Source organism: Triturus cristatus, chromosome 12, assembly GCF_964204655.1.
Source record: "Triturus cristatus chromosome 12, aTriCri1.1, whole genome shotgun sequence".
Lineage (NCBI taxonomy): Eukaryota > Metazoa > Chordata > Amphibia > Caudata > Salamandridae > Triturus > Triturus cristatus.
The window spans coordinates 241,313,738-241,341,519 of record NC_140595.1 but is presented as its reverse complement, the minus strand read 5'-3'; the positions used below and the strand labels follow the sequence as shown (position 1 = coordinate 241,341,519).

The 27,782-nt window shown below is 43.6% G+C and overlaps 1 protein-coding gene across 3 annotated transcripts in view; it reads right to left on the bottom strand.

Moving 5' to 3' along the window:
- Window positions 1-27,782, bottom strand: part of IGSF9 (immunoglobulin superfamily member 9) — an 808,805-nt gene that overhangs the window by 275,872 nt on the left and 505,151 nt on the right. For all 3 annotated transcript variants that reach the window (XM_085639861.1, XM_085639863.1, XM_085639862.1), the window contains one exon: window positions 18,114-18,255. In XM_085639861.1, the coding sequence (XP_085495987.1) occupies window positions 18,114-18,255 (142 nt within the window). The remainder of the gene's footprint in view (window positions 1-18,113; window positions 18,256-27,782) is intronic.

Here is a 27,782-nt window from a genome sequence, read left to right as displayed (position 1 = left end):
TAAATAGAATATATCAGCAGTGCATTGCAGGGGCGCGAGTTATAGTTAGCTGAACTAACTATAACGTGGGAATTTCACTGGTTTTGTACGAGTGAACTGTCCAACTAACTATAGCGCCCTTGAAACCTATGGTTTTTTCAGGGAATTTCTAAGGTTTTTTAAATGCTAATTTCTAACTATAACGTGCCTGAAACCTATGGTTTTTTCAGTGAGTTTCAAAGGTATTTTTAAATGCTAATTTCTAACTATAACATGCCTGAAACCTATGGTTTTTTCAGTGAATTTTAAAGGTTTTTTAAATGCTTATTTCTAACTATAACGTCCCTGAAACCTATGTTTTTTTTAAGTGAATGTCAAAGGTTTTTTAAATGCTAGTTTCTAACTATGCCTACAGAGGTAGGACATGTGAAGAAAAAAGAAAAAACGCACAGAAAGAAGCAAAAGAAATGCAGAAAGAAGCAACAGAAGTCCACAAAGACGAAGAAAAGTGCAGGAAGAAGCGAGACATAAGCAGAAAGAACCAACAGAGGAGCAGAAAGAGGCCTTGTTGCAAAATCATCCTGTGCCCACAACTTTTTCAGACGGGTACTGGTGGTAACTGACTCTGACTAACCAGGCCTAGAGCCAGTGCTATGCTAGAAGACACTTAGAATACAGTGAAAACACCTACATACACTAGGGAACACTATGCGTTGGGTTATCCCTGTGATTAGCATGACCTCCTCTGTAAGGCCCTAGTACATAATATGGCAGGGGGATTAAAACTACCTCTAAGTCAGAGGTGCAGAAATATGCTACTTTAACTAGTAGTCGTGTTTGCAGAGTGGTGTAGAAAGGTTGCTGGGCGTCCAACCAACGCTCAGGAATTCCGCTGTGTAGGACTTACAGGAGGTACCAGGAGGGATTCTTGGTCCCCAAACTCCCTCATGACTAAATTGGATTTCACTCCCCCATCCCGTAGTCTGCCACGAGGCACGTTTGCAGAGTGGTAGAGAAAGGGGGCCATGGCCTCCGAAGACGTCTTAGCAATCCCACTGTGTGGGACTTACTGGAGGTAACAAGAGGGGTAGTTGGCCCCCAAGGAACTATTGGACTATTACCGCCAGTCAGTCCCACACAGCAGCATTGGTAAGTACTCGTACCAGGCCACGCCCACTTTGCCCACCACTCTACAAACGCGTTCCCTGGCACGCCCTTGGATGGGGATTGAAGTACCCTTCACTGCTGGGGGTCCTTTAGGGGCCAAATAGCCTACCTTTTACCTCCAGTGAGCCCCACACGGTGGGATTAGTGAGAGGTAGACAAAGGCCATGCCCCCTTTCTCCAGCACTCTGCAAACGCGCCCCCTGGCGCATTGTAAGTTGGGGGATTAAGTCCCCTTGAATCCTTAGGGTCGCTGGGGTCCAACTAGCCCACCAGGTGCCTCCAGTAAGCACCACAGAGCTGCATTGCAGAGAGGTGTAAAAAGCAGCGTGGCCTGGACCACCTTTCTGCAACACAGGGCTGTGGCGCTTTCTGGAGGTACCTGGTGGGCTAGTTGGACCCCAGGGACCCTCAGGATTCAAGGGGACTTACCCCCCAACTTAAAACACGCCGCAGGGCGCGTTTGCACAGTGGTGAAGGGAGGGGGCGGGGCCTGAGGTGACATGTGTGCATACACGCCATGTGGCGCATTTTAAGTTGGGGAATTAATTCCCCTTCAATCCTGAGGGTCCCTGGGGTCCAACTAGCCCACTAGGTACCTCCAGTAAGCGCCACAGAGCTGCATTGCAGAGAGGTGTAAAAAGGGGCGTGAATTGGACCACCTCTCTGCAACGCAGGCCTGTGGCGCTTACTGGAGGTACCTGGTGGGCTAGTTGACAGGGCGCGTTTGCTGGGCGGGGCCTCCGGCACGATCGCGGTCTTTTTTTTTAATTTTGTTTTTTAGAAGGGGGGCTTTTTCCTTTTTTTGGGCCCTGGGGACCCCATCCCCCAGGGTCTGACCCCTTTAAAAGAAAAAAAATATATATATATATATATATATATATATATATATATATATATATATATATATGTGCAAAAGGAAGGTTGCCGCTTCGTTGGGTCGCACTCACTGGGGGTTGCAGCCACAGCAGGGAGACAGCACTCGAACATTTCCCCACTCCTCCTGCCGACGCGTTTCGGGAAACTCCCTTCCTCCGGGCAGTCACAGACAAAGGAAAGGCACACAGTAGACTGCCAGATTATTCCCTCTTTTATTTTGGTGCCTTACAGGTAAGTAATTGGCATTCTGGGACTGTTAGTTCTTTCAGCCCACATGGGCGGTGCTTTGCTCAATGTCCGTGATTGTGGGACCAACAATGTTCCAAAGGAGTCTCAACCCGTTCAAGGGCTCCCCCAATTCCGCAACTGCAAAACAAGTGTACTTGCTATGGTCCCGCTCAGGTATCGCGGTGGTGCGGCCCGTGACCTGGGCTTGGCCACAAACATGTGCAAAAGGAAGGTTGCCGCTTCGTTGGGTCGCACTCACTGGGGGTTGCAGCCACAGCAGAGAGACAGCACTCGAACATTTCCCCACTCCTCCTGCCGACGCGTTTCGGAAACTCCCTTCCTCCGGGCAGTCACAGACAAAGGAAAGGCACACAGTAGACTGCCAGATTATTCCCTCTTTTATTTTGGTGCCTTACAGGTAAGTAATTGGCATTCTGGGACTGGTAGTTCTTTCAGCCCACATGGGCGGTGCTTTGCTCAATGTCCGTGATTGTGGGACCAACGATGTTCCAAAGGAGTCTCAACCCGTTCAAGGGCTCCCCCAATTCCGCAACTGCAAAACAAGTGTACTTGCTACGGTCCCGCTCAGGTATCGCGGTGGTGCGGCCCGTGACCTGGGCTTGGCCACAAACATGTGCAAAAGGAAGGTTGCCGCTTCGTTGGGTCGCACTCACTGGGGGTTGCAGCCACAGCAGGGAGACAGCACTCGAACATTTCCCCACTCCTCCTGCCGACGCGTTTCGGGAAACTCCCTTCCTCCGGGCAGTCACAGACAAAGGAAAGGCACACAGTAGACTGCCAGATTATTCCCTCTTTTATTTTGGTGCCTTACAGGTAAGTAATTGGCATTCTGGGACTGGTAGTTCTTTCAGTGTATATATATATATATATGAATATATATATGAATGGTAAGGGGGCCGCATGGGCCCCCCTCCCGTGGCCAATTCCAGCACCGGGGACCCCATCCCCCGGGGCATGGCCACATATATTTTTGTTTTTTATGGAGGGGGGCTGCGTGGCCCCCCTCCTGAGGCCTCTATTGGCCCCGGGGTCCCCATCCCCCAGGGCCGGTCTTTATTTTCTTTTATTTTTTTTATTTTTGGGGAGAGGGGCCGCGTGGCCCCCCCTCCCAGCCACTTCTAGCCGTGGGGGGAGCCCCAATGCCCCCACAGTCTCACCGGCTCCCCGCGTCCTGCAGGAGCCGGCTTTGCTTTTCCACATGGGGACCTGCTGACATGCAGCTCCCCTTGTGGAAAAGCAATTCTGCTTTGCTTAATTGAAGCGAGAGCAGGTTCCCCGGGGCTGCGGTGGGGTCATATGCCCCCCGCAAATATTTAAGAAAAGCCCCGGGGGTGGTGGTACCCGGGGTTTGGGTGGCCTTGGAGGCCCCCCCACACATTAAAAAAACAAAAGCCCTGGGGGTGGCGGTCTCCGGGGCTGGGGGGGCCCCCTGGGCCCCCACAATTACAATATGGCATGCCCCCGGGACTTGGCCCACCCGGGGGCTAAATAATAATGAAGCGCATGACCCCTCGCTTCTTTTTTTTATTTTCACGGCGGGATCCGCGGATCCTCTGCGACTATTGATATATATATATATATTTTTTATGCTTTTTTTTGGCGCTGGGGGTCCTTGTTGGACCCCCTGAGCAGGCCTAGGGGGTCAGGATGTTTCTACCCTGCCCCCTTTTCTTTTTTTTACCTTAGTTTTTGTTTTCTTGTGACTCGGTTCAAGATGGCTGTCAACACTTCCTGGTTTGGAGTGTTGACAGCCAATTAGAATAAATCTTGTGGTCGGGAGGGTCCGCGGATCCACCGTGCCTTTAGATATCAATATGTTTATTTTTTGAATTTCTCAGCAACTACAGAACGGATTTACACCAAATTTGGTGTAATTCCGTTCAGCAGTTCGGGCTGTAGCCTTGGCTAAAGTTTCCAATGGAAATTAACATAGAGAAAACACTTTTTGGGACCCTCCTTTTTTCTCAGCCCCCACTTGACAAATCACCCCCAAACTTTCAGGATAGGAGCTGACCTGGATGAAACATTTTATTTGGAAAATTTCGCGAAGATTCGTCAAACAGTGCCAAAGTTATTGGCAAAACAAAAAACGCATTTCCTATAAAAACTAGGTTTTAACTATAACTACCTACTGGCCACCACCAGTAGGTAATATATATATATATATATATTATATATATATATATATATATATATATATATATATATATATACACACACACACACACATATACACATATACACACATATATATATATATATTTTTTTTTTGTTGTTTTTTTTTTTACCCTACTGGCAGTCGCCAGTAGGTATTTATAGTTAGGACCATGTTTCTATAGAAGAAGCGTTTTTTGACATGCCTATATCTTTGGGGTCGTTTGACAAATCTTCACGGAAGTTTCCGAAAAAAAGGGAATGGAAAATTTTGCGTGATCCTTCAAGAGGGGGCCGTGAACAAGGGAGGGGTCGGAAAAAAAATATTTCCAATGTTAATTCCAATAGGAGCTTTGAACACGACTACATCCCGAACCGCTGGACAGAATTACACCAAATTTTGCAGGAAGGTAGATTTTGGTTCGTAGATCACACTTTCCGTTCGGTAGTTGTTGAGAAATTTAAATGAAAGCAAATAAGGATATCAGGGCGGAGCCTAAGCAAAGATCTCGTGGTGAGATCTGATTGACTGTGAGAACTTCAACCAGAAAGTGCTGGCAGCCATCTTGGGACCAATATACATGATAGCACCCCATTGAAATGCATTGTAGTGAATGGCAGGTTTTGAGGGTCACAAAAAGGAGAAATCATTTGTTGATGAAACCATAATAATTTTAGGAATTGTGGTTTGTTCTAAGTTGGTTTTACCCTGTGAAGAAGCCTCCTGCTGGGAGTACATCAATCATATTTGAGAGAAAACAGTTTTCTCATGATCTTCCACTAGAGGTTATAGAAGGTGCTCCAGAAGCTAAAATCAGAGCATATTTTCTGGAAATTCACACTATAGTTCTCAGCCATATGAGAATGAAGTCTGACATTGTCAGTAAAACATGTACTTCCAACAGCAGCAGCCTCTCTATTGATTCCGGTGTGCTCTACTGTAACCTCCTAGAGTGTTCTAAAGAACAACTAGAGCGCTGACAGTCTTACTTATGAGTAATAGCACACCAGAAGCCATCTTGATTGAATCAAACCGGCAAAACATAAAACAATTAATTTACACATGAAAAAAATGAGGGGTTTCATTTTGTCACAGAAATTATGGTTAGTGCTATAGAAAGAAAGAAATTAGGACATGTGAGATCTCAAATGTCTTCCTGTAGTACTTCAGCAGGAGCAGCCTGTCAGTTGATTCCCTTGTTTTATATGGCAGCCTCCCAGAGTGTTCTAAAGAACAACTAGAGCGCTAACAGTCTTACTTATGACAAAAGTATAGCATACCTGAAGCAATCTTGATTGAACCAAACTGGTAAACCTTAAAACAATTAATTTAGAAATGAACAAAATGAGGGGGTTTCTGTCATAGAAATTATGGTTAGGGCTGTAGAAAGAAAAATTAGGACACGTTTTAAGTGAGTTCTCAAATATCTTTCTCTTCTATTTCATTAAAACATTCTGACATGTAGAATGAAACATGCACTTTCAACACCAGCAGCAGACTGACAGTTACCTCCTTGGTGATCAGCAGTTTACTACAGTGTTCTGATGAGCAACTAGAGAGCTAACATTCTCAATTTATGCCCAAAGTGTGGCACATCTGACCGCCATTTTTATGGAATGGAAGTGGAAAACTGAAAGCATTTTCTACTGAGGACACTGCAGTAAATAAGAAGATTAGGGAGCTTCATAACAGATAAGTCTCCCAAGATGGTCATCAGAGAGAAAAGAGCCCAAATGTAGCACAGATATCACAGAAATGTAGCCCACGCATAGCCTAATGTCAGTAGTGTGTAAAACACCCACACATAATGGGCTTCTTTATAAAAGTGCATGAAAGGGATAACACATGCTAACCACTCAGGGATGGAGTGACAAAATAAAAAAAAATGAAAGCGTTTTTTATTTGCTGCCTTCCGCACTATCAGAGGGTGCATAGTTGAAAATGCAGCCATTAATGATTGCTTTGTGTGAGACTGGTGTGCCATTCTTATGCTTAGTTTTTACATTTACTGACAGTATTGTATCTATCTCATAAGACTAAAAAATACTATTCGATCAACAGGCTAAATTTTCAGGTATGTGAATTACAAGTAAATTGGAGGAAAAAATATTTAAAATATGTATGTGAGAATGTTATAAGAGCATCAAATATTTTTTTTTAAAATATTAGAACTATATGAGGTAATGTACGAGAGGTTTTGTGAGTGGCTTTGTAATTTTAATAACAGGTGAGTACGCGCTTTATGAGTGTATGAGAATGTGACAGTTTGTCTGATTTGCAGGCTATGTGTGTGAAAAGTTGGTTCACAATCTGCTGCTTTGAATTAGGAAGTTGTACATTTGCTGCTTACTACAGTAGTAAAAGAAACTGTAGATTAAGAGTGAACCTTTAGTTAGCAAGGCATTAGAAGATGTGGAAATATTTACATGTCTATAAATGATCTGCTGTTCTCAAAGAGTGCTAGTCTTTGAATTCTGGGTGTTGTAGTTCTGTTACCCTGCTTTGTCAGACAGCTACAGAAGCATGTATACATTCAGTCACTTACCCAGAAACTACTTGTGCATGCAGCAGATTCACACATAGTTGTAGTCACATCTATATTGCTTTCTTTTCTGTAACACAGGCACTGAGGTGTTTGTTTTTAGCCACTTACATAGATATTTAGAGAATCCTAGAGATACTACAACAGGCAGTCACATACATGGACATTTACCTAAACATCTCATGGCACTGCTACAGGTGTACTCCTACAATTTCTCAGATAAGTTGGCAAGTACTGGCACAATCTTCTCATTCATGTAGAGAAATACTCTTTCAAACATGGATGATGCTTGGTACAGGTCTTGTGTGTGAACTTTCACTTATAGCTTGATTTGCCATGTAAAAGCTGTTTGTCAAGTCTTAAATCCAAGTTTCACTATGCACAAGTCACATAAGAGAGATGCTGTAGGTGTGCTATAAAGTATGCTGGTTTGTGCTTAAAAGATTAGAGATGTTCTTTTCAGTTCAGGAATTACTTGTGCACTTGCACGCCCCAATGCCAAGTACTACATAGAGTATGCCATCCCTAGAGCAACTGACATACATGTTCAGAAAACATAAAGCCTCTGTTTCAGCTATTGAGTCAGCTACAGATGCACGTATAGATTCAGTCGCCCATTAGAAACTACTAATACATGCAGCAGACTCAAAGGTACACGTAGCTCTGCATTGCCTAACAGAGGCAGTGAAGTATTTCTGCCGACACTTACATACACATTTAGACAGCAATAGAGGTATTACAGAAGGCAGTACATACCAGCACATTTACTTAAGCATCACATGGTACTGATAGCGGTGTTCTTCTACACTCTCTCAGGTATGTAAGCAAGTAGTTATACAATCTTCTCAACCATGCAGAGAAATAATATTTCAAAATAGGTGATGGCTACTAGTGCAGACCTTGTCTATACACTGTCACTGCAAGCTTCACTTGGCATGTTATAGGTGTTTCTAAAGTGTCAAACCCAGGTTTTAGTGCACAAAACACACTTCTAAGATATGCTGTATGTATGCCATAAAGGATGCTGTTTTGTGTTCAGGAGACTGACAGATGTCCTTTTGAGTTGAATAAGTTACTTGAGCACTTGTAGGCTTCTTTGCAAAGTACTACATAGAATATGCACCCCTAAAGCAATTGATACAAAAACATAGACCCTCTCTGCAACCTAATCAGACAGCTACAGAAGCATATATACATTGAGTCACTTTCTAGAAGCTACTTATGCCTGCAGCAGACTCAATAGTAGCTGCAGTCACATGTTCATAAGTCTCTATTCCCTTACAGAAGAACTGAAGTATCCATGCAGCCACTTCCATACACATTTAGACAGTCATATAGCTACTAAAACACAGTCACAAACCAGCACATTTACTTAAACATCTTATGGCACACATACAGGTTTACTGCTACACTCACTTACATATGTAGGAATTTATAAGTGAGTGAGAGGCTGCGTGAGTAGCTGTGTAGGTGAATGGGTGTGGCAGTGGTTTATGAGTGAGTGGGTATATGAGAGACTGTATAGGTACGTGATGGGGTGTGTGAATGGCTGTATGGGAGAGTTAGTGGATGCGTAAGTGGTGTATGGATGAGTGTGTGGGTGTGCGAGTGACTGTATGGGTGAGTGAGTACATATGTTAGTATCTGTATGGGTAAATAAGTGGTTGTGTGAGTAACTGTGTGGGTGAGTGACTGTGTGGGTTAGTGAGTAGGTGTGTGAGCAGCTGTATGGGTCACTGACTCAGTGTGTGATTGGTTGTATGTGTGTATGAGTCAGTGTGTTAGTGTGTGTATGGCTGGATGTGTGAGTGGCTGTATTGGTGAGTGGCTGTATTGGTGAGTGGGTGCATTAGTGGCTGAATGGGTGAGTTAGTGGTTATGTGAGTGGCTGTGTGAGTAAGTGAATCTGTGAGTTGGTCAATGAATCAGTGAGTGGGTGTGTGAGTACTTGTATGAGTCTGTGAATGGGTTTGTGAGTGGTTGTGTGGGAGTATGTGAAGTTATATAGGGGGTGTGAATGGGTGTGTTAGTGGTTCTGTGGATGATGTTATCAGTGATGTATTTTGAAATGTCATGAGTGACGTCACTGACCATGTCATGAGTAATGTAATATGTGAGGTCATAGACAGTGCATTATAGGGTTGTAAGTTATAGTTGAAATGTGAGCCTAAATATAACATCCCTGTAACCTTTTATTTTTTCTTCAAATTTCTAAGGTTTTTTGAAATTCTATTTCCTAATTATACCGTCCCCGTAACCTTTGTTTTTTCAGTGATTGAGATATATATGCACACATATATATATATATACACAAACTATATCAAATTAGAAAAAAAATATTAATAATAGATATATCTAAACAATATTAGGAAAAGTATTGGCGTCTGGGAATAATAGATATACTATTCCCACTCCAGTTTATGCAACAGTAGGAAAAGCGCAGGCTTTCAGAGCTACATTTACTATCCCCAAATATTAGACTTAGGAGGGGTAATATTTTCTCTTCCCACTCCAGCCTGTGCAACAGTAGGGAAAGCGTTGAACTATTTTTTATACATATAAAAAAATCAAAAAAAGCAATTAATAAATATATATGATTATTAAACACTTTAAAAATGATCAATTAAAAACAATGCTATTTGTTTATTACTTAATTTACTTCCCACATCAACTACAATAAAATTAGTATACTGCAATTTACAAAACTCATAATCAACTAATTAGCAATTAATTATTTGTTAATTATTTACTTAATTAATGTCTCAACGTACGCCGCTACAAACCTAGCAGTCCGCAACTAAAATCTAGCTTCAATAAATCAGTATTACATAATGTACATAATTATCAATTAAATAATGAATACATTAATAACTGATTGTTAATTATTACTTAATTAACTTCCCACCCTATCTCCCTACAAACCCAACAGCCCACACCTAAAAGATAACTAAAGAACAAGTTACTTACCTTCGGTAACAATATATCTGTATGAGACATATATTAGTTATGGTTTCCTCACCTTAGAATTGCCCCCGGGCGTCAGACTGGATCCAGAGAATTTTTTCTTCAGCAGAACACTTGCGCATCGGTAGGTGGCATCGGTCGACTCCACGTTTGTCGTTGGCGTCATGATCGCCTCAATGACGTTGCAGTATCTACTTAGACGCTGCCCCTGCGCACGGACGTCAGTTATTTACGTGACATTCCACGCCAGAAGCACAGAGCCATGCAAGACACTGACCACTAGTGCACAAAAACTTCCCTTACCCTAGAAGTCAGTTCGCAGAACGAGGAGGATGGGTGGGGCAGTGAGGAATCCATAACTAATATATGTCTCTTAGAGATATATTGTTACCGAAGGTAAGTACCCTTTTCATCTGAAAGAGACTATTAGTTATGGATTCCTCACCTTAGAATAGATACCCCAGCAATACCAACTCTGGAGGAGGGTCTGCAAACTAAGTTCACACCAGAAAGTCCTGGAGAACTGAATGGCCAAAGAAGCAGTCTCTCCGGACTTGGCTGTCCAGACAGGAATGTTTGGTGAACGTGTGCAAGGAATCCCACGTGGCGCCTGGCAGATGTCATGAATGGGAACTCCACGTCCCAAAGCAGTAGTGGCTGCCATCACCCTGGTGGAATGGGCGCGCAGCCCCACTGGAGATTCCTTCTTTGCAAAGGAATAACAGATTTTGATGCAGAGGACGACCCATCGAGAGATGGTCCGCTTTTGCATGGCCCGACCTTTCTTGGCGCCCACTTAGCCACCAAAGAGCTGGTCATCCACCAGGAATTGCTTTGTGCGATCCAGATAGAACGAAAGCACACGTTTTGGATCCAGACAGTGGAGCCTCTCCTCCTCTTTAAAAGGATGCCGGGGTAGAAAGAAGGTGGGCAAAGTGATGGTCTGTGTTATATGGAAGGAGGTAACCACTTTGGGAAGGAAAGAAGGCCTAGAGCCAGAACCAGGTTCAAGTCCCACTGGGGCATTACAAAAGGAATTGGAGGAAACAAGCGAGTAATGCCCTTAAGGAAGCAATTTACAATAGGGGACTTGAAAAGAGAAGGCTGATCAGAAAGCAGAAGAAAGGCCGAAGTGGCAGAAAGATAGCCTTTTAGAGTGCCCAGAACAGAGTCCTGCTGGGCCAAAGAAAGAATGAACAGGAGAACCTCTGAAAGGGGGGGCGGAAAGGGGATGCACAGCCTTTGCTGCTCACCCTGCCACAAATTTGTTCCATCTACAGGCGTATACCGTTTTGGTGGAGGGACACCTGGCTGCCAAGATAACGTTACAGACTTCGAGAGGAAGGTCGAAAGTTTTCAACTGTCACCGCTCAATCTCCACTCAAGGAGGTGGATTTTGGACAGGTTCGGGTGGAGGACCGTCCCCTGCTGCTGCAACAGAAGATGCTCCCAAAGGGGCAGTCTGATCGGAGGATCGATGGCCATGGGCAGAAGCTCGGGATACCAGACTCTTCGTGCCCAGTCCGGGGCCACAAGAATGGCTTGGGCCCCGTCGCACTTGATCTTTTTCAGCACTCTGGGCAGAAGTGGTATGGACAGAAAGACGTATAGAAGACCGCAGCGAGTGCCGCCTTGGAAATTCCAACGCACTGAACTGCTGACATTGAGCGTTCTCTTCGGTGGCAAATAGATCTAACCAAGGCTCTCCCCACTGCTGAATGAGACCTGCACCACCTCCGAGTGAAGACGCCATTCGTCATCCATCATGCACTGGAGGTTGAGTTTGTCCGCTCTGGCGTACAGAGAACCTGCCAGGTATTGAACCACCAGGGACAAAGTGCCTCCTGAAATAGGGTCCACGACCCCACCCTGCCCTGTTTGTTGCAGTACCACATGGTGGTGGTCTTATCCGTGAACACCTGCACTACTCTCCCTTTGACAGAAGGAAGGAAAGCCTTCAGTGCAAGACAGATCACCCGAAGCTCCAGAAGGTTGATTAGGAGCCCGGATTCCGCCGGAGACCAGAGGCCTCTGATCTCCGCATCTTCCATGTGGCCGCCCCACCCTAGAAGTGATGCATCTGTCACCCCTGTGAACTATGGCTGGGGAAGGGAGAGGGACCTTCTGTTGACCCAACCCTGGTTCGTTAGCAACCACTGCAATTGGTGTGCCGTTCCCTTCGAGATCTGGACGCCATTTGAAAGATTCCCCTGATGCTGTGCCCACTGGAACTTCAGGTCCCACTGCAGAGCCCGCATATGCCACCTGGCATAGTCCACCAGCAGGATGCAGGATGCCATGAGGCCCAGTAGCCTCAGGGTCAGTCTGACCCGAAACCGGTGATAGAGGCTGAAAGATCGGAATCATAGCCCGAATATCCCGGGCTCGCTGCTCTGGAGGATAAGCCCAAAACTGCGCCGTGTCCAGAACTGCTCCGATGAAAAGGTGCTTCTGAGAGGGAATCAGGGGTGACTTCGGCACATTGATGGTGAACCCCAGCAAATGCAGGAGATCTGCCATAGTCTAAAGGTGGGAGACGACAGCCTGGAGCGAGCCCACCTTCAACAGCCAGTCGTCGAGATAGGGGAAGACTGGAACCCCTGATATGCGCAGAAGAGCTGCGACCACCGCCATCACCTTCGTGAACACCCGAGGGGAGCTGGTGAGGCTAAAGTGGAGCACAGTAAACTGAAAGTGCTTGTGGCCTACCGTGAACCATAGGTAACGCCGGTGGGCCGGCAGGACGGGCATGTGAAAATAAGCGTTCTTCAAGTCCAACACTACCATCCAGTCTCCAGGGTCGAGGGCAGACAGGACCTGAGCCAATGTCAACATTTTGAACTTCTCCTTCTGGAGGAAGTGGTTGACGTGCCTGAGATCTAAGATAGGACGCAGGCCCTTGTCCTTCTTGGGCACCAGAAAGTAGTGGGAATAACAATCATGGCCTACTTCTGGGACAGGAACTTGCTCAATGGCTCTCCTGGCCAAGAGAGCAGTAACTTCCTGGTGGAGAAGATCCTCCGACATGCAATGGAATTGAGGTGGCATGGATGGAGAGGTAGTCTCAAAGGAGAGGTAGTAGCCCCTTCGGACTATCTGCAAAACCCACCAGTCTGATGTGATGTTGAGCCAGTGGGGGAGGTGATGGCGAATTCAGCGGCCCACTGGCGAATGGTGGCCCTGAAAGGTCGGACTAGGAGGCTGCTGCAGAGGGGACACTGGTGGACTGGCCCGCCCGCTGGCCCCCAGACCCACGATGGTGGGTCCCACATCCCCACCCACACAGCGGATGGACAGCTTGCTCAGGCCTGTGGATCTGGACGGAACGTGGCGGGCACCCCTTCCGTAGCCACGAAAGGGGCAAAAAGCAGACTGCGGTCGAGAGGTAGAAGCGAGACCCAAGGACCTGGCCGCAGACCTGGTGTCCTTATAAGGCACTTGAGCACTTTTTCTGCTTTGTCGCCAAACAAAGCCTATGTGAGGCAGGGTTGGCAGGATCTTTACCTTACATCACCATATTTGTACCCTTCCATGATTCCAGGGGGAGCCCAGTATATTGCACCCCCAGAAACAGACCTAATAGAATGGGAGCTAATTGGGGTTGGAATATTTTATAAAATTCAATAGGCATTTTATCAGGCCCGGCAGCTTTCTCCAAAGAAAGATGTTGCATGGCTGGCATGACCTCTTATATGTTATTTCTGCCTCTAACTCAGCTCTAGCGGATTGGTCTAAAGCTGCCCCGAGATCCCCTTCTGAGATAATATGAGAGATATCTGAAGGTGGCCCATCCCCCCCTTGTATAAATCCTGATAAAATTCCTGATATATCCCAAATATATCCCTAACCTCAGTATATGCTTTTCTTTCTTTCTGTATCGAGGCTACCCTACTTCTGGCTTCCCTTTGTCTTATATGTAGCACTAGTACTCTACCAACTGACTCTTCAAATTCATATGATTCGGTCCCATGCGTCTGATATTCCTTAGCCGTCCTTCGATTTATCCAACTATTAATTTCTGCCTTCAAAGTGATAGTTTTAAGCTGGGTTTGGGCCACTCGCTGCGAAATCTGTAGAACATGTTCTTGCACTGTCTTTGCCAATTCTATTAGTAGTCTTTCTTTTTCAGCCTGAAATTGCCTTCTTTCCTAGGCGACAAAACTAATAATTTCCCCCTAAAGGCGGCCTTGAAGGTATCCCATACTATGGCATGTGAAGCACTATATCTGTTGGCATAGTAGAACCCCTGTAACCAGTTCCTGATATGTTCAATGAATGTAGTTTTTGCAAGTATCTTTCTATCAAAAGTCCACCTTCTACGATGTTTAACAGTTGCTTGGACTTCAACCTCCAAAACTAGTGGATTATGATGCAAGACTACCTTTGGGAGTTTCCTGATTCAGCTTTTCCTTGATAAATAGGGTGAACTTAAAAAGTAATTGAGTCGTATGCATTTCTTATGGGGGCAAGAATAATAGGTGTATCCTGGGTCGCTAGGCTGTTGATAACTCCATGTATGTACCAGTGCCCTATGTACCCGAGGTTTCCTCCCTTATATTGTTGCCCTCACTGGAGACTAGTAGCGTGGTGTATGTTGAAATCTCAACATATGAGCAGCAACTGAGGCCAAGACGCTAATTCAATTTCGAGATCCTCAAATATCTTAGGGTCGTCTTCTATTTGATCTGTACATTACACACATTAGAAGCCCTAGCTCAAGCTCGACTAGCGCCACCAACCCTGGGCATCCAAGGTTTTACACTTGACCAGCCCTATCTGTGGTTTGGCCAATATGAACACCCCCGAATACTAGTTCTCTGTGAAGAACATACCAGTAGGTTATATCCCCTCATTGTCATCAGCTCCGTTTTCTCCAAAGGAAGATGCGCCTCTTGCATACATATAAGATCAGGGGCTATTACCCGCAAAAACTCTGCCACCCTTATTCGTTTTGATCTATCGTTCAACCCCCCTGCATTCATTGAACATATAGTAATTTTAGCCATATAAATTGTACCAGGGAAAAACCTTGCTGTTCTTGATTATATCTTCATTGAATTTATTGCAAAAATAGATGCATCCAACCAATTTAATTCTTCTGAGTGTTTTTTTGATTTTGTATCCCCTTCCCCCTGCGCCACCCCACTGAGGTCCCCTAGGCAGAGCCACCCGCCCTCCTCCCAGACCTTCCCCACCCCCTACCCTAAGAAGCTAACAGACCGCTAAGCAGTCTGAAGGAGATAGAAGCAGCGCATGTGAACCGTGGATTATGGTGATATTTAAACAATAGAGATAACACCAAAGAAGAGAGGCATACAGAAAAAATTGTATACATAGGTATAAAACACCAAGTGTTCAATAATAAACTAGTACAAAAAAGTACAAAAAAGAGTTTGCCCTCTTCCCCTTCCACGCGCACAAATGGGACTGTCTAGGTCTATCAAAAGGGCTGGATGTTGCTACTGTTGGTACATGGTCTGCAGTATGGCTTGTTGTGAGCTGCCTTGTGGTTGCTGCTGTTGCTGCCCCGATGTGAAAGGTGCTCTGCCAGTGGGCATCCGGGTTGTGTTTCCTCCCCTTCAAAATGAACCTTTGTATTGTAGAGCCCCCATTGCTTTCGCCATTTCATTGTTCGTTTTTAGTTGTGGTAAGGACTCATCAACCACCTAGCCCAATAGTGTGTCTCCTATAAAGGGCATATTGAATATAGAGGCTTGTACCTCTGGCTTGAATCCCGACACTCTGAGCCAAGCATGTCCCCTTAGTGTTGTGCCAGTGCACATCTTCCTGCCGGCAGTGTCTGCAGCATCCAAGGCGGATTTCAGGCATGCGTTGGCTATGTTTTGCCCCTCTTGCATAACTGCCTGGCCCTCTTTCTGTACTCTTCTGGGAGGTGTTGCATGAGGGACTCCATCTCGTCCCATTGTTGGTGGCGTATTTGTTTAGCAGTGTGTTAGAGTTGGCAGTCCACCACTGTGTTGCAACCTCTCTCTCCATCTTTCTCTCGACCATGCCAAGAATCTTGCTCTCCTTTTTCAGGTGGTGGGCCTCTGGAGGTGTGGGCGTTGTTCCACTTTCTTGCAGTTGTTACAATGATTGAGTCAGCAGGAGCGTTTGCCCTTATGTTTCTTGGGACTTGAGTAGATGGCTTTTACTTTTTTCTACTCTGGGAGTTACCGCCTTGGCAGGTTCCCGAAATGCCTTCTTCCCTTGATCCAATATGCTGAGCAGCATTGGAAGGTATCGGTTCCCCTTGCTGGCTAGTAATAAGTTCTCCAGGACAAAACAAGGATCTCCCTTTTCTTCCTCCAGCTGGACTTCAAATGTTTCAGCAGCCCTTTTGATGAGGTTGCTGTACATGGATCGGCCGCCTTGTGGTGGTGGCCTTGAAGGGTAGTTGTCCATTACTTCCTTGTGAGATTCAGCATTGAGATCATGCCACGATTCTTCGGTGAACCCTGATGTCTCTTCGGCCTCCTTAAGTTTGTGCAACTCCTCTTGCTCTTCTTCAAGGGCCTCTGGGGTTGCTCTAGCCTTCCAGGCAGACGGTTCATCCTCGATGTCAAGGGACGTTGACAGTTTAGGAGGGAGCCGAAAATCCTTTAAGAAGTCATCAAACTCCTTTCTTTGCAGGAGTGCTGCCATTTCAGCCTCAAGCCTTCTTTTCTTTCGCTTGACCTCAAGCGTCTTCTCTTCTGCTTCAAGCATCAGTGGAGGTCTCTTCTTCAGTGTCAACTGTTCTGTCATCTCAGAAGGCTTGTTTTTTTTCTCTCTATCTCTCTAGAGCGGATGGAATCGTCAAGGGCTTCAACTCAGTCTTGTCTGTATCAGTATCGGTCGACGATTGTTTTAGCACCAAGGCTACCTTGTGGGACTCGTTGTCTGAATGTCTATGCTCAGGGCCTTTCACCAGCTTTATTGCCTTTTGTCTTTTCTTGTCAGTGTCTTTTACCGGTTTCTTCACCACCTGTTTTTTTCGGCATCGGTCATGTATATTTTGATATCCGATTCTCCGCCATGAGCTGTCTCTGCTTCCTCAATGTTGTTGCCACTATACAAGGCAATATCCTTCGCTGCATCCTGCGACCACTGAGTACTGGACATGGTGGTGTAGTGTTCCAGCCTTTGTCTTCAGCGTACCTTAAGTGTCTTGGGTACAAATGCGGCGCAGGCCTCGTAGTCCTCGTCTTGATGGTCCTTCGGGAGACAGAGGTTGCAGACCTTGTGGGGGCCTCTTTGTACAAATTTGTGGCGGCAGCGGGGGCAGATTTTACAGGGGGTATTTTCCATGTACCCTACCTGCCCTCGTTCTCCGACCACGTGGATGGTGCAGGCGGGGACCCCATGGAAAGGAAGAGACAAGGGTCCCCTTCTCTCTCCTCGTCATCTCTTTTGCGGTCTTAAGCGAATCCTTAGATTTTCTTCCCAAAAACTCGAATTGTTGAAAATACTTTCGGAGCTCCTCCATTGCTTCCAGACCCAACAGTGGAAAAAAGAATCTGAATATGGCGACTACTCACAGGAACATCTGAGGCGCCATCTGACGTCACACAGGGGACGGGCAAACCACCAAATAGTGGTCGACAACACCCAAAAAGACAAAAAAAAAAGGACAATTCTGGATTCGAACACTATGGCGGCATAATGCACAGCATGTGAATCCAAAAAAGGATTCCTGCGGTAAACTCATACTAGTGACAGAAAATGAGAGGCAGTGTTCTTTCTTCATAGAAGTCAAGATATTGGACATGATTAACTTGCTCTGCATGATGGTGTACAGGGCAGCATTAGGATATCGCAGCTAGGAGGTTCAATAATGCATTAAGATAGAGAACATTTGGGGACCAAAAGGTCTGGAATGATGGAGTTCAACCACTGTCATAGACAAGTATGTATTTTGTGTAAACAGGTACACAATGCAACAAGCATCCTACGAATCCTGTACACTCAGTCTATTGCCAGCATTCTAAAAGCGAGCATGGGTGAGTTCTAAAAAGATCAATTGTTTTAGAAATTAGTTTATACTGCCTAAAACATTAGTGAATGATAAACCAGGTTTAAACAACACTCACCCCGATTGCTCCGCTGTCTTTAAATAGTATCCAATGTACACAGGTGCGTTAACTTTACCGGTGACATTTCCTGTTGCCCACCACTATTCAGAGGCAAAGGTCCCCTTACCTGAGATGGAACACATTGTTGCTCCCCTGTAACCAGGTGTAGGTAAGATTTGCAGGGTATGCTTCTGCTTGGCAGGCCAGAAAGGCATTCTGGGAAATGTTAACCGTGCTGTTCTCTGGCGGAACTACAATTATGGGAGGCCCTGAAATGAAATTAAAGGAAAATGTTGCCAACTGGCATTCAAAAGATGCCTCGTAAAAAGAACAGGACCTGGTTGTCTAAACGGGCAACTGCATATGCTTTTCTCGGTTTAATTACTTCTGAATTAAAAAATTGTGAGGTAAATAAATCGGAAACCAATACCAACGGAAACAAAACCACAGAGAAAATACATACACATATTAGAGTTTGATGGTTTAAATTACAAAAAGGACAAAAGAAGAATTTAAAGTAGGGAATAGGAGAAAGGTAGATGGTGGCTTGAGAGATTCTCCCCTAATTAAATTAATGAAGTTAAATTCTGAAATCATAAGGTAAAGGAATAATCAATTTAAAAAAAGAATAAAAGTGGTAAAGAGCAAAGTGTCAAGGTATAGAAAAGTAGAAGGTTAGTCCATTGAACATTAAGTATAATGCATGCTTTAAAAAAGTAAGATTTTAGATAAAACTGGGAATTATCGAAAACAATGCCCAGAGTAATGAACCCATAATTAAAACATAGGGCTTCGACATTAATGGCTCACAGATTAATCAGCCAGGATAAATCTCAAAGTGATTAATAACACCGAAAGAAATACAGGGAACCAATCTTGCATTTGCATACCTTTCAGGCAGGAAGCGTAAACCCTTTAATCAAGATCCTATGTGAGTACCTCAAACACAGCTAGACAGGACAACAGCTCACGAGTGACTGACTTTTGCCATCCCCAGGTTCTAGAAGTTAGACCACAATGCACTCTGTGGTTGCCAGGCAGCATTATGATATAGCACCCATATGCAACTCTTTTCATAGGCGACCGCCTGAGTAAGCCAGCCAGTCTGTACTTTCCATTGATGTTTTACACATACTCACTTCCAATGATGGGAAAATACACTACAAATATAGGGCGCTGATAGGCACGAGACGTGGTTTGACATCCTCACTTTAAAAAAGGTAAGAAGTCAGAGAACTTGGTCAAAGACTGACCATTCCTATAAGGTGTAGGAGAAAATGCAGTTTGAGTAAATACAAATAATACCTTTTCCAAAGGGCAGTTCAAGAATAAATACGGTTCACTGACCACTTACTAGAACTGCATGCATCATGTGTACAGCCTTGTCTACTGCTGCAAAGTGCACAGCGTTCATTAGTTCTGCTCTGCGTGTGTGTTAACAGATTGTCATCATGTTATTCATACCCACATTACTATGCAAATATTCTGGTGTGTGGCTTTCTGTTATGTTATGATTTGATTTACTGCTATGTACTTGCCTCGCGCTCTTCTTATTGTCCTCGCTACACTCCTCCACGTGAATGCATGTTCTAGAGCGTTGGACGTGGATGCAGTGTCGAGGAGAGAGCGGAGGCGTTTCTCTGCTGATGCCGTGTTTAACGAATAAACACATTAAATTACATTCCTGTCTCCGACATTGACTTTACAATTGGCGACGAGTGGAACAGGAAAGAACCTACGCATCAAAATCGCTTTGCCGTCCGTGCTGATCTACAATGATTTAACTACAGACCCAGCGACCGGAAGCGGACTTCAACAATCGTGAAGAGGCAGTTCCTTCTTCGGATTTTCTGCCCTCGACGATGTACTGAAGATTACCACAGGTCGTATTTGTCTGTTAAAGTAATTCTACTTACTTTATCTCTCTCCTTTGACTGTGTGATTGTTTAAAGATTCAACCGTCCCTACGCGAGCGCTCTTAACTTTCGCGTCTCGTTCATCGGAACACCAGCAGAGTTCGCCTTCCTATTGGTTACGCCTTCACGCTGCGACGTCACAGTTCACGTTGTGTGAACTTAGTATGCCACCATCTTCTCAGGAGCCTACGTTTACCGCATTCCACCACAATTCAGCGATCATTACTATTTCAATATGCACACGCCTTGATGCGCACACCTAATTACGAGCGCATCTAGTCTACGAGTTTACTACAAAATACACGGTTTGCATACAGCTTGCACCGTTATGCGCGCGCGCACCTAATTACCAGCGCATCCTGTCTACAGGTTATTTATAAACAACACGGTGATGTGCACACCTTTTTACAGCACTTGCACATCCATGAAATACGTTTATTTTTTTATTGTAATACTCACATTTGTGTCGCTCCTATTTTGTTCTGTGCACAATATTCTCACAATCCTACAGGGATGTGCACACTCATTTAGTGCATCATATGCAATTTCTTTCCACCTCAGCATTGTGGCATCCACACTTCCTTAGCTATTATTCTACATTTGAATAATAGATATATATATATATTTTTTCTTTTCTCTTTTGTCTAATTTTCAATATGACAAGTCAAAGTTATTCAATCCAGCCTCCTCAAGCGTTCTGGCCTGCTGGTTCTGATCCATGTATGAAGTGGTCAGAATGGAAGGCATATTTTCTCAACTTAATTGACACTATTGATGAAGATGGGAAAATGACACCAGAGAGGAAAAAGAAACTTTTATTACATTCTGTCGGCCCAGGAGGGTTAATAGCTTATGAAGGAATGACCAAAGCATTAGGAGGTGGTGATGCCAACGTATTCGATGCTATAATGAATGATTTTGACACATACTTTGCACCTAAAGTTTGTATCGGAATTGTGAGGTTTAAATTTTTCACAGGAAACAAGAAGCTAATGAAACCATTGATGAATATGTTTCAGCTTTGAGAAAACTTGCTGATGATTGTAAGTTTGATCATTTAGTTGATCAATTTATCAAAGATTAAGTGGTAATGCACAATAATGATCCTGCTGTACAAGACAGGTTGTGGATAAACGGTGATGCTGAGTTAAAAGATATTTTGAGCATTGTAAGAAAGGCGGAAATGTCTAGTCGCAGTGCAAAGTTGCTTAAACAAGATGCCGCCATTGCAGAAAACTCTGCAGAGGTTGTTAGCAAAATCAAAGCTAAAATGTCTACTTCCAAAACAAGTAATTCTGTAAAATATAAAAATGACACTACAAAAAAAAAAAAGGAGTACAACCATAACACCAATTTTAGGTGCTACCGTTGTGATAGTCCTTCGCATTTAGCTTCGAGTAAAACATGTCCTGCCTTAAAGCAACAATGTTCAAATTGCGGTATTGTGGGTCACTTTACCAAAGCTTGTAAGAAGAAAAACAAATAGAAAGTTAAGTGTCTAGATGAAGGTGATTGGGATTCGAGTGAGTGTGAAGATAGTATCAAGAAACTTACCATCAATGATTCCAGTAATTCACAAAGTTTAAACCCTAAGAAGTTATTTATTTGGAATATTTATGACAGCAATAATAGAACCTTAAAAAAACCTTTGTGTTCCATGCTCATAGGTGGGATTTCAGTACAAATGTACGCTGACTCTGGTTCGCCATATACGATCGTTGATGAAGAAACGTGGAAATCTATTTTTGTGGCACGATTGGGTGATAAACTTCTGGAACCTGATATTCAACCAGTTGGGTTCTCTTGAGAAAAGATAGACATGGTTGGGTATAGGCTGTTAGTTTTTGAATTCAAGAATAGACAGACTACCAGCAAACTATATATTGCCAAGAAAGGACCTTCAGTTTTAGGTTGGAAGGATCAGGGCAAATTAGATATAATTCTCAATCCTAACATGTTGATGTTGAAAAAGAACAAGAGAAATTAGTTAAAGCAGACATTATTGAGCCCATTGAATACGCGGAGTGGATTTCTCCAATTGTAGTAGCAAGATGTAGTAACGGCAAATTAAGATTGTGTGTTGACCTTAGACATCTAAATAATAATATTATAGTAGATAAATTCCCTCTTCCAAAAATCTCGGAAATGTTGTACTTGGTGAAAAATGCAGAATGGTTTTCCACAATAGATCTCTCTGCTGCTTATCATCAGATTTCTCTTGCGGATGAGAGCAAACAGTTAACAGCCTTTATTACCCCTTTCAGGTGTTTCCAGTATAAAAGGCTTCCCTTTGGCTTAGCCTTTGCGGCTGTTATTTGTCAAAGATTGATGTACCATTTATTTGGTCAAATCAAAAACGTGAGATGTTTCCAAGATGATATCCTTGTGTTCGGAGCTAACAGGAACGAACACGACAAAATCCTTTTTGAGGTCCTTACTATTCTGGAATCAAAAGGGTTAACTGTTGAGCACTCTAAGTGTAAGTTTGCTGTGAAATCTATCACATACTTAGGTCACACTATCAGTAAAGATGGTATTTCTCCCAAACGCTCTTTAATCAATGGTATTCGTGATGCACCCAACCCCAGAAACAAGGAGGAAATTCGGTCTTTTCTGGGGCTAGCTGAATTTTATTCTAGATTTGTTAAAATAATTTCTTCAAAAATGTTCTACATTAGACAACTCCTCAAGAATAAAGTAAAGTTCTTATGGAGCACTGAATGTCAATCTGAATTTGATAATATCAAACGTGCCATTGTAGAAGCCCCTGCTCTAAAGGGATTTGATCCTGACCTAGACAACATCGTTACTGTAGATGCTAGTAACAATGGTTTGGGTGGTATATTATCTCAAATAGGACCTGATGGAAATGAGAACATTGTTGGTTATGCTTCTCGTGCTTTGTCTCCTTCTGAAGAAAATCTTTCCGTCATTGAAAAAGAGACCCTCGCATGTGCTTGGGCTATGGACCATTTTCGATCTTTCATTTGAGGAAAGTCCTGTGTAATACGTACTGATCACAAACTATTTGTCAGGTTATTAACAACAGAAGGGATTTTGAATGCTTCAGCTAGAATCGCTAGATTGTCTTTGAGGTTACAAGACTACATTTATCAGATCATGTATGTTCCTGGAAAAAAAGAATGTTATTGCAGACTTCCTGTCTAGATTACCTATTGAGATGCATGAGTGTGATTCTTATGACTTGGACGATGAACAAGTTGCTTTGATTCACAAGGGTTATCCAATTTTGATGAAAGAGAATGGTCAAATAGTTATAAACTTGATGCAATTTTTCAAAAGTTGACCACTTTTATAAATAATGGTTGGCCTTGTAAAAAAAAACTTCCAAATGCCTTTTGGGAAATAAGACATGAGCTTTCTGTCACCAATGGGTCTATTTTCAGAGGTGATAAGGTTATTCAATGAGAATGAAAATTGTTAAACTTTGTCATGAGGAACACAGTGGCATTGTTAAAACTAAGCAGAGGGTCAGGCAATGGTTTTGGTGGCCGGGCATTGATGTCTTAATTGAGTGAGTCGTTCGTGAATGCTTACCTTGCTGTAATTCTGACAAATCTTTAGTCACTCTGAGACCAAAGTTAGGTGAATCTTTTATCCCCGGAAAACCATGGCACACTATTGCTATTGACATTATGGGTCCAGTTGGCGTGGAAAAAAAATACATTATAGCACTCATTGACACCTTTTCTAGGTGGCCTGTCATTAAGGTTGTTAACAAAATTGATTCTGAAGAAGTTTTGAAATTCCTTGACAGAACATTCATTGAAGAAGGTTTACCTGTTCAAGGTATTTCCGACAATGGAGTTCAATTTATGTCTAACTTAACCCAAGAGTATTTTAAGAGAGCTGGCATTAAACACAGGACGACTTAGCTTTAAAACCTTCTGGTAACGGCATGATTGAAAGGTTCAATAGAGTTTTGAAAAGTTCTATTCAAATGGCCGTTCAGAACGGTTGTGATTGGGAAGTGCAAAATTTCAAAATCTTGTGGATGTATAGGACTACACCTCATGAATCTTTAGAAGTAACGCCTTTTGAAGTCATGAGGGGTCGGGGTGCCAGGACAAAATGCAATCCTGAGTGGTTATTAGAAAGTACTTCCACTACCTTACCTGTTGATGTCATTAGATTCAGAATTGTTAATAAATGTAACAAGTATCAAGAAGCGTATAACCAAAAACACAATACTAAGGATGTTTTTTATAAAAGTTGGTTCTTGGGTCAGGGTTAAGAAACCTTGGAAAACTAGTAAAGGTGAAAGTCAATACTTTAAACCTTTAAGAGTTAAGAAGGTCTTAAAAAATGCTGTTCAATTGTCGGATGGTAAAGTTTGGAATCTTAAACGGATTGCCATTTTTCGCCCTCCTCCTAATTTGTCTAGCAAAACTCCTTACTTGGAAATTACTCGCTCGCATGATTATCACTCTGAATGGGATATTACTACAAAGGGGGATGTTACTACAAGTTGGGATGGAAATATTAATAATACTCCTAATTGTGTTAATATTGATTCTGATTCTTCTGATTCTGATTCTTCTAATGTGAATGATAGTAATGTCATTTCTGGGGGTAGTTGTAATGTAGACTTACCTTCCTTTGAAGAGCAAAACAACATGGAATTACCATCTGAAGGAGACCAAGGTGAAGATGAAGTCATTGCTGATCGTACATGTTGTAGCAACAAACGCATTTGATCTAAACCTAAATGGATGTCAGATTATTTTTGTGATGATGTATCTTAGTTTTTTTTTTTGTTTGTTTTGTTTTTGATTATTGTGTAAGGGGAAGATGTGTTATGTTATGATTTGATTTACTGCTATGTACTTGCCTCGCGCTCTTCTTATTGTCCTCGCTACACTCCTCCACGTGAATGCATGTTCTAGAGCGTTGGACGTGGATGCAGTGTCGAGGAGAGAGCGGAGGCGTTTCTCTGCTGATGCCGTGTTTAACGAATAAACACATTAAATTACATTCCTGTCTCTGACATTGACGTTACACTTTCGATGCAGACACTAGAATTAGATTATACATCAACACATACGTGCTTCTTCTAATGTACTGAGGATGCCTTTTGAATCGATAGTTTTTGTACTGTTGTAACTCTTTCAACGGAGCATTGATATGATGGGGATACGATATTCTGTATTTTGGCTTGCTGCTCTGAGGAAGAGGCTATCTGCAGAGAAACATGAATCTGCAGTTCTTTTTGACTTCAGGGCTTTAACAACACATATAAAGAATTGAATAAATACTTCAATGTTAATGTCTATAGTGCCTCTGAGTCCACAAATGTATTCTTTTTACTGGGTAAACCTAAAAGCAAAATAAAAAATAAACATAAACCGGACAACAATCTACCAGAACTGAAGCACCAACTGCATGGGTTAGGTGCTGCACAGAACATCTTTAATATATAATAATAGAGAAGATACATTCACAAATCCAATAAGGATATTGGACATCACACTGTAGATCCATATTTCTTTATTCCTGGAGGAATATTCGTGTATGAAAAGGTATTCTCCTAAACAAGTTACATATCCTCCAACATGAAGAGTGTCCCATACAGTTCTGTTCCACACGTCGAGTTTCCATCACAACCAGGCTAGTGAGGATTCTTTCCACCCTTGCAAGCGCTCCTTCGCCACATGTTTCAAACTCTTTCGTATCCTTCCGGAAGCACCGGGAAACCTCAAATCGACATAAGACGCTACTATCTCAGAGTCAACCTCTCAACCACTTACAATTCTACCTACAATTCCACAGCGCCTCACTTACAGGGCGCAATGCTCAGGAGCCCTCACTTAAGAGTTACTCTAAATGAGGTTATCTCCTTGGATGTCACTCTAAATAGTAGAACGTCGGAAGTCAAGAGTCGCACACCTTAGTTTTTGCTATGCATTCCATCCATCATCTGTGTATCTTGTGTTCCTGCCTTAGGTGTGCCGGGTATGCCCAGACATGGGTCCCGGGCTCACTGTGCCACTGGATTCAAGCTAACCTGGCTGATGAGGGGTGATACCCCAAAACCTGTCCCAGGATGCTTGTTTCCAGTCCAGGGAGCACCTGGCTTGGCAGTTCGGGCTGGACTGTTCCCATGAGGCACAGGGTCAAGACTGATTCTGGAATCCGTCCATTATCTGTGTGTCTTTTTTTTTCTTCCTCTAGTCAACTTCAAATTCACAACAAATGCTTCAATCACTCATGTCCATCATTCTACATCACCAAGTCATCACATTCAGAAACCAATCAAATGTTTGCACTACTGTCAGGGGCGCAGCTTTGTCAGCATGATTGGAGAGGGGCGGTGTGGGGCTGAGCTTCAGACTTCCCAACAATCACGCTGGGACATCTTCCTATAACCAGTGCTTTAAATGGGCCAGTACTCACCAGTACTGAGTACCGGCACTTTTAAGTTTTCGGCGTTTGAGTACCGGTACTCATGGGGATGTAAGCCAAGCTCAGTGAAATTGGCACTTACAAAAAAGCGCAACACAGCTGACAACGAGTGGGTCCGTTTTCCTGAAGCACTCTGATCGAGTGCTAATCTCCCTTTTCAATGTGCTAATTGAGCCACGGCCGGGAGGCATTCATTCAGAGTTGGCAGGAAGTTTGGGAGGGGCCAGACTCACACTGTGATGCCTGACACAGTGTCCACTAAGGCTCTGTGTAGTCCATAGCACTCTAGGTGTGAGAGCAAGGCTGGTTAACAGGCATACCTCGTAGCACAGCACATGGGATCAAGGTTTAGTAATGAGGGCAACAACTAATGCACGCGTTTCTAAAGTACATGTACTGAATGCCCTGTCTGCATGCATGAATGCTTAAATGGTGCCCCTGGCCGGATCCCTTTGTGCTGCCCATAGCTCCGCCCCCTAGCCCCACCCCAAGCCCCGCCCTCTAGTCCACATCTCAATTTGGTGAGTACCTGCACTTATTTTTTTCCATTTAAAGCACTGCCTATAACACATTATATGAGAAGCAGGAAATGAGGGGGGCTTGAGAGGCAGTGGAAAGAGAGAGGACTGGGAATTGTTAAGGGTACTTATAATGCAATATTTTTCAAACTAATCAACATTTTTGAAGGCCTTCAAAACATAAACGAGAGAGTGTGTCTGTGTTTTTGTTAATGTGGGCACGTACAAATCCCAGGTGAAATCCGACAGGCACTTCACATTACCCTACTGAAAGCACTTGTACCCAACTATTTACTACAGAATACATTTTTTAGGGAGGTGTATCACCCCAAACACCCCCCCCCCTCCCCCCGGACCTATGCACCTAGCTACGGTCAATGCACATCTACTATCGTCGTAATCAGTAAAGCTCACAGTAGCAATCTGCACTTCCGACAAAATGTACGAAACACTGCTCATGAGTAAGGTCAATTCTTTTGTGGGGATCCTGTACAATGTGATCCATACACATAACATCCTTCTTGTGTGTAGACACTGAAATCGTTTGATACCTTGTTAAAAGGCCTTGCATCATTGCACATTAGCACACATTTTAAGTGTGCGCCGTCTCGTATTCTGATGGTTTACCCTGCACATTTAGCCTGGCCATTTGAGTAAGCGCAGCCTCGCTTGGACAATGGCAGGGACAAGCGAGAACTGCAGGTTTGGTGTCATCTGCTTTCTACTGTACTCTGCTGTATGAAGTCTTGAAGGTTTTTTCACATTCCTCCAACGCGAACGCTCGGTATCCTCTTATTGGGTGCAAGCTTAAGTGTTGTATAGCATTTACTGTCCTGCCCTTCGTTTGTTGCATTGTAGAAAATATATAAAAAACTGCCAGGTGCTGGTTCCTCAGTGTTGTTCTCCAACATCCAATCGAAATTAAGTGGATCCACGTCC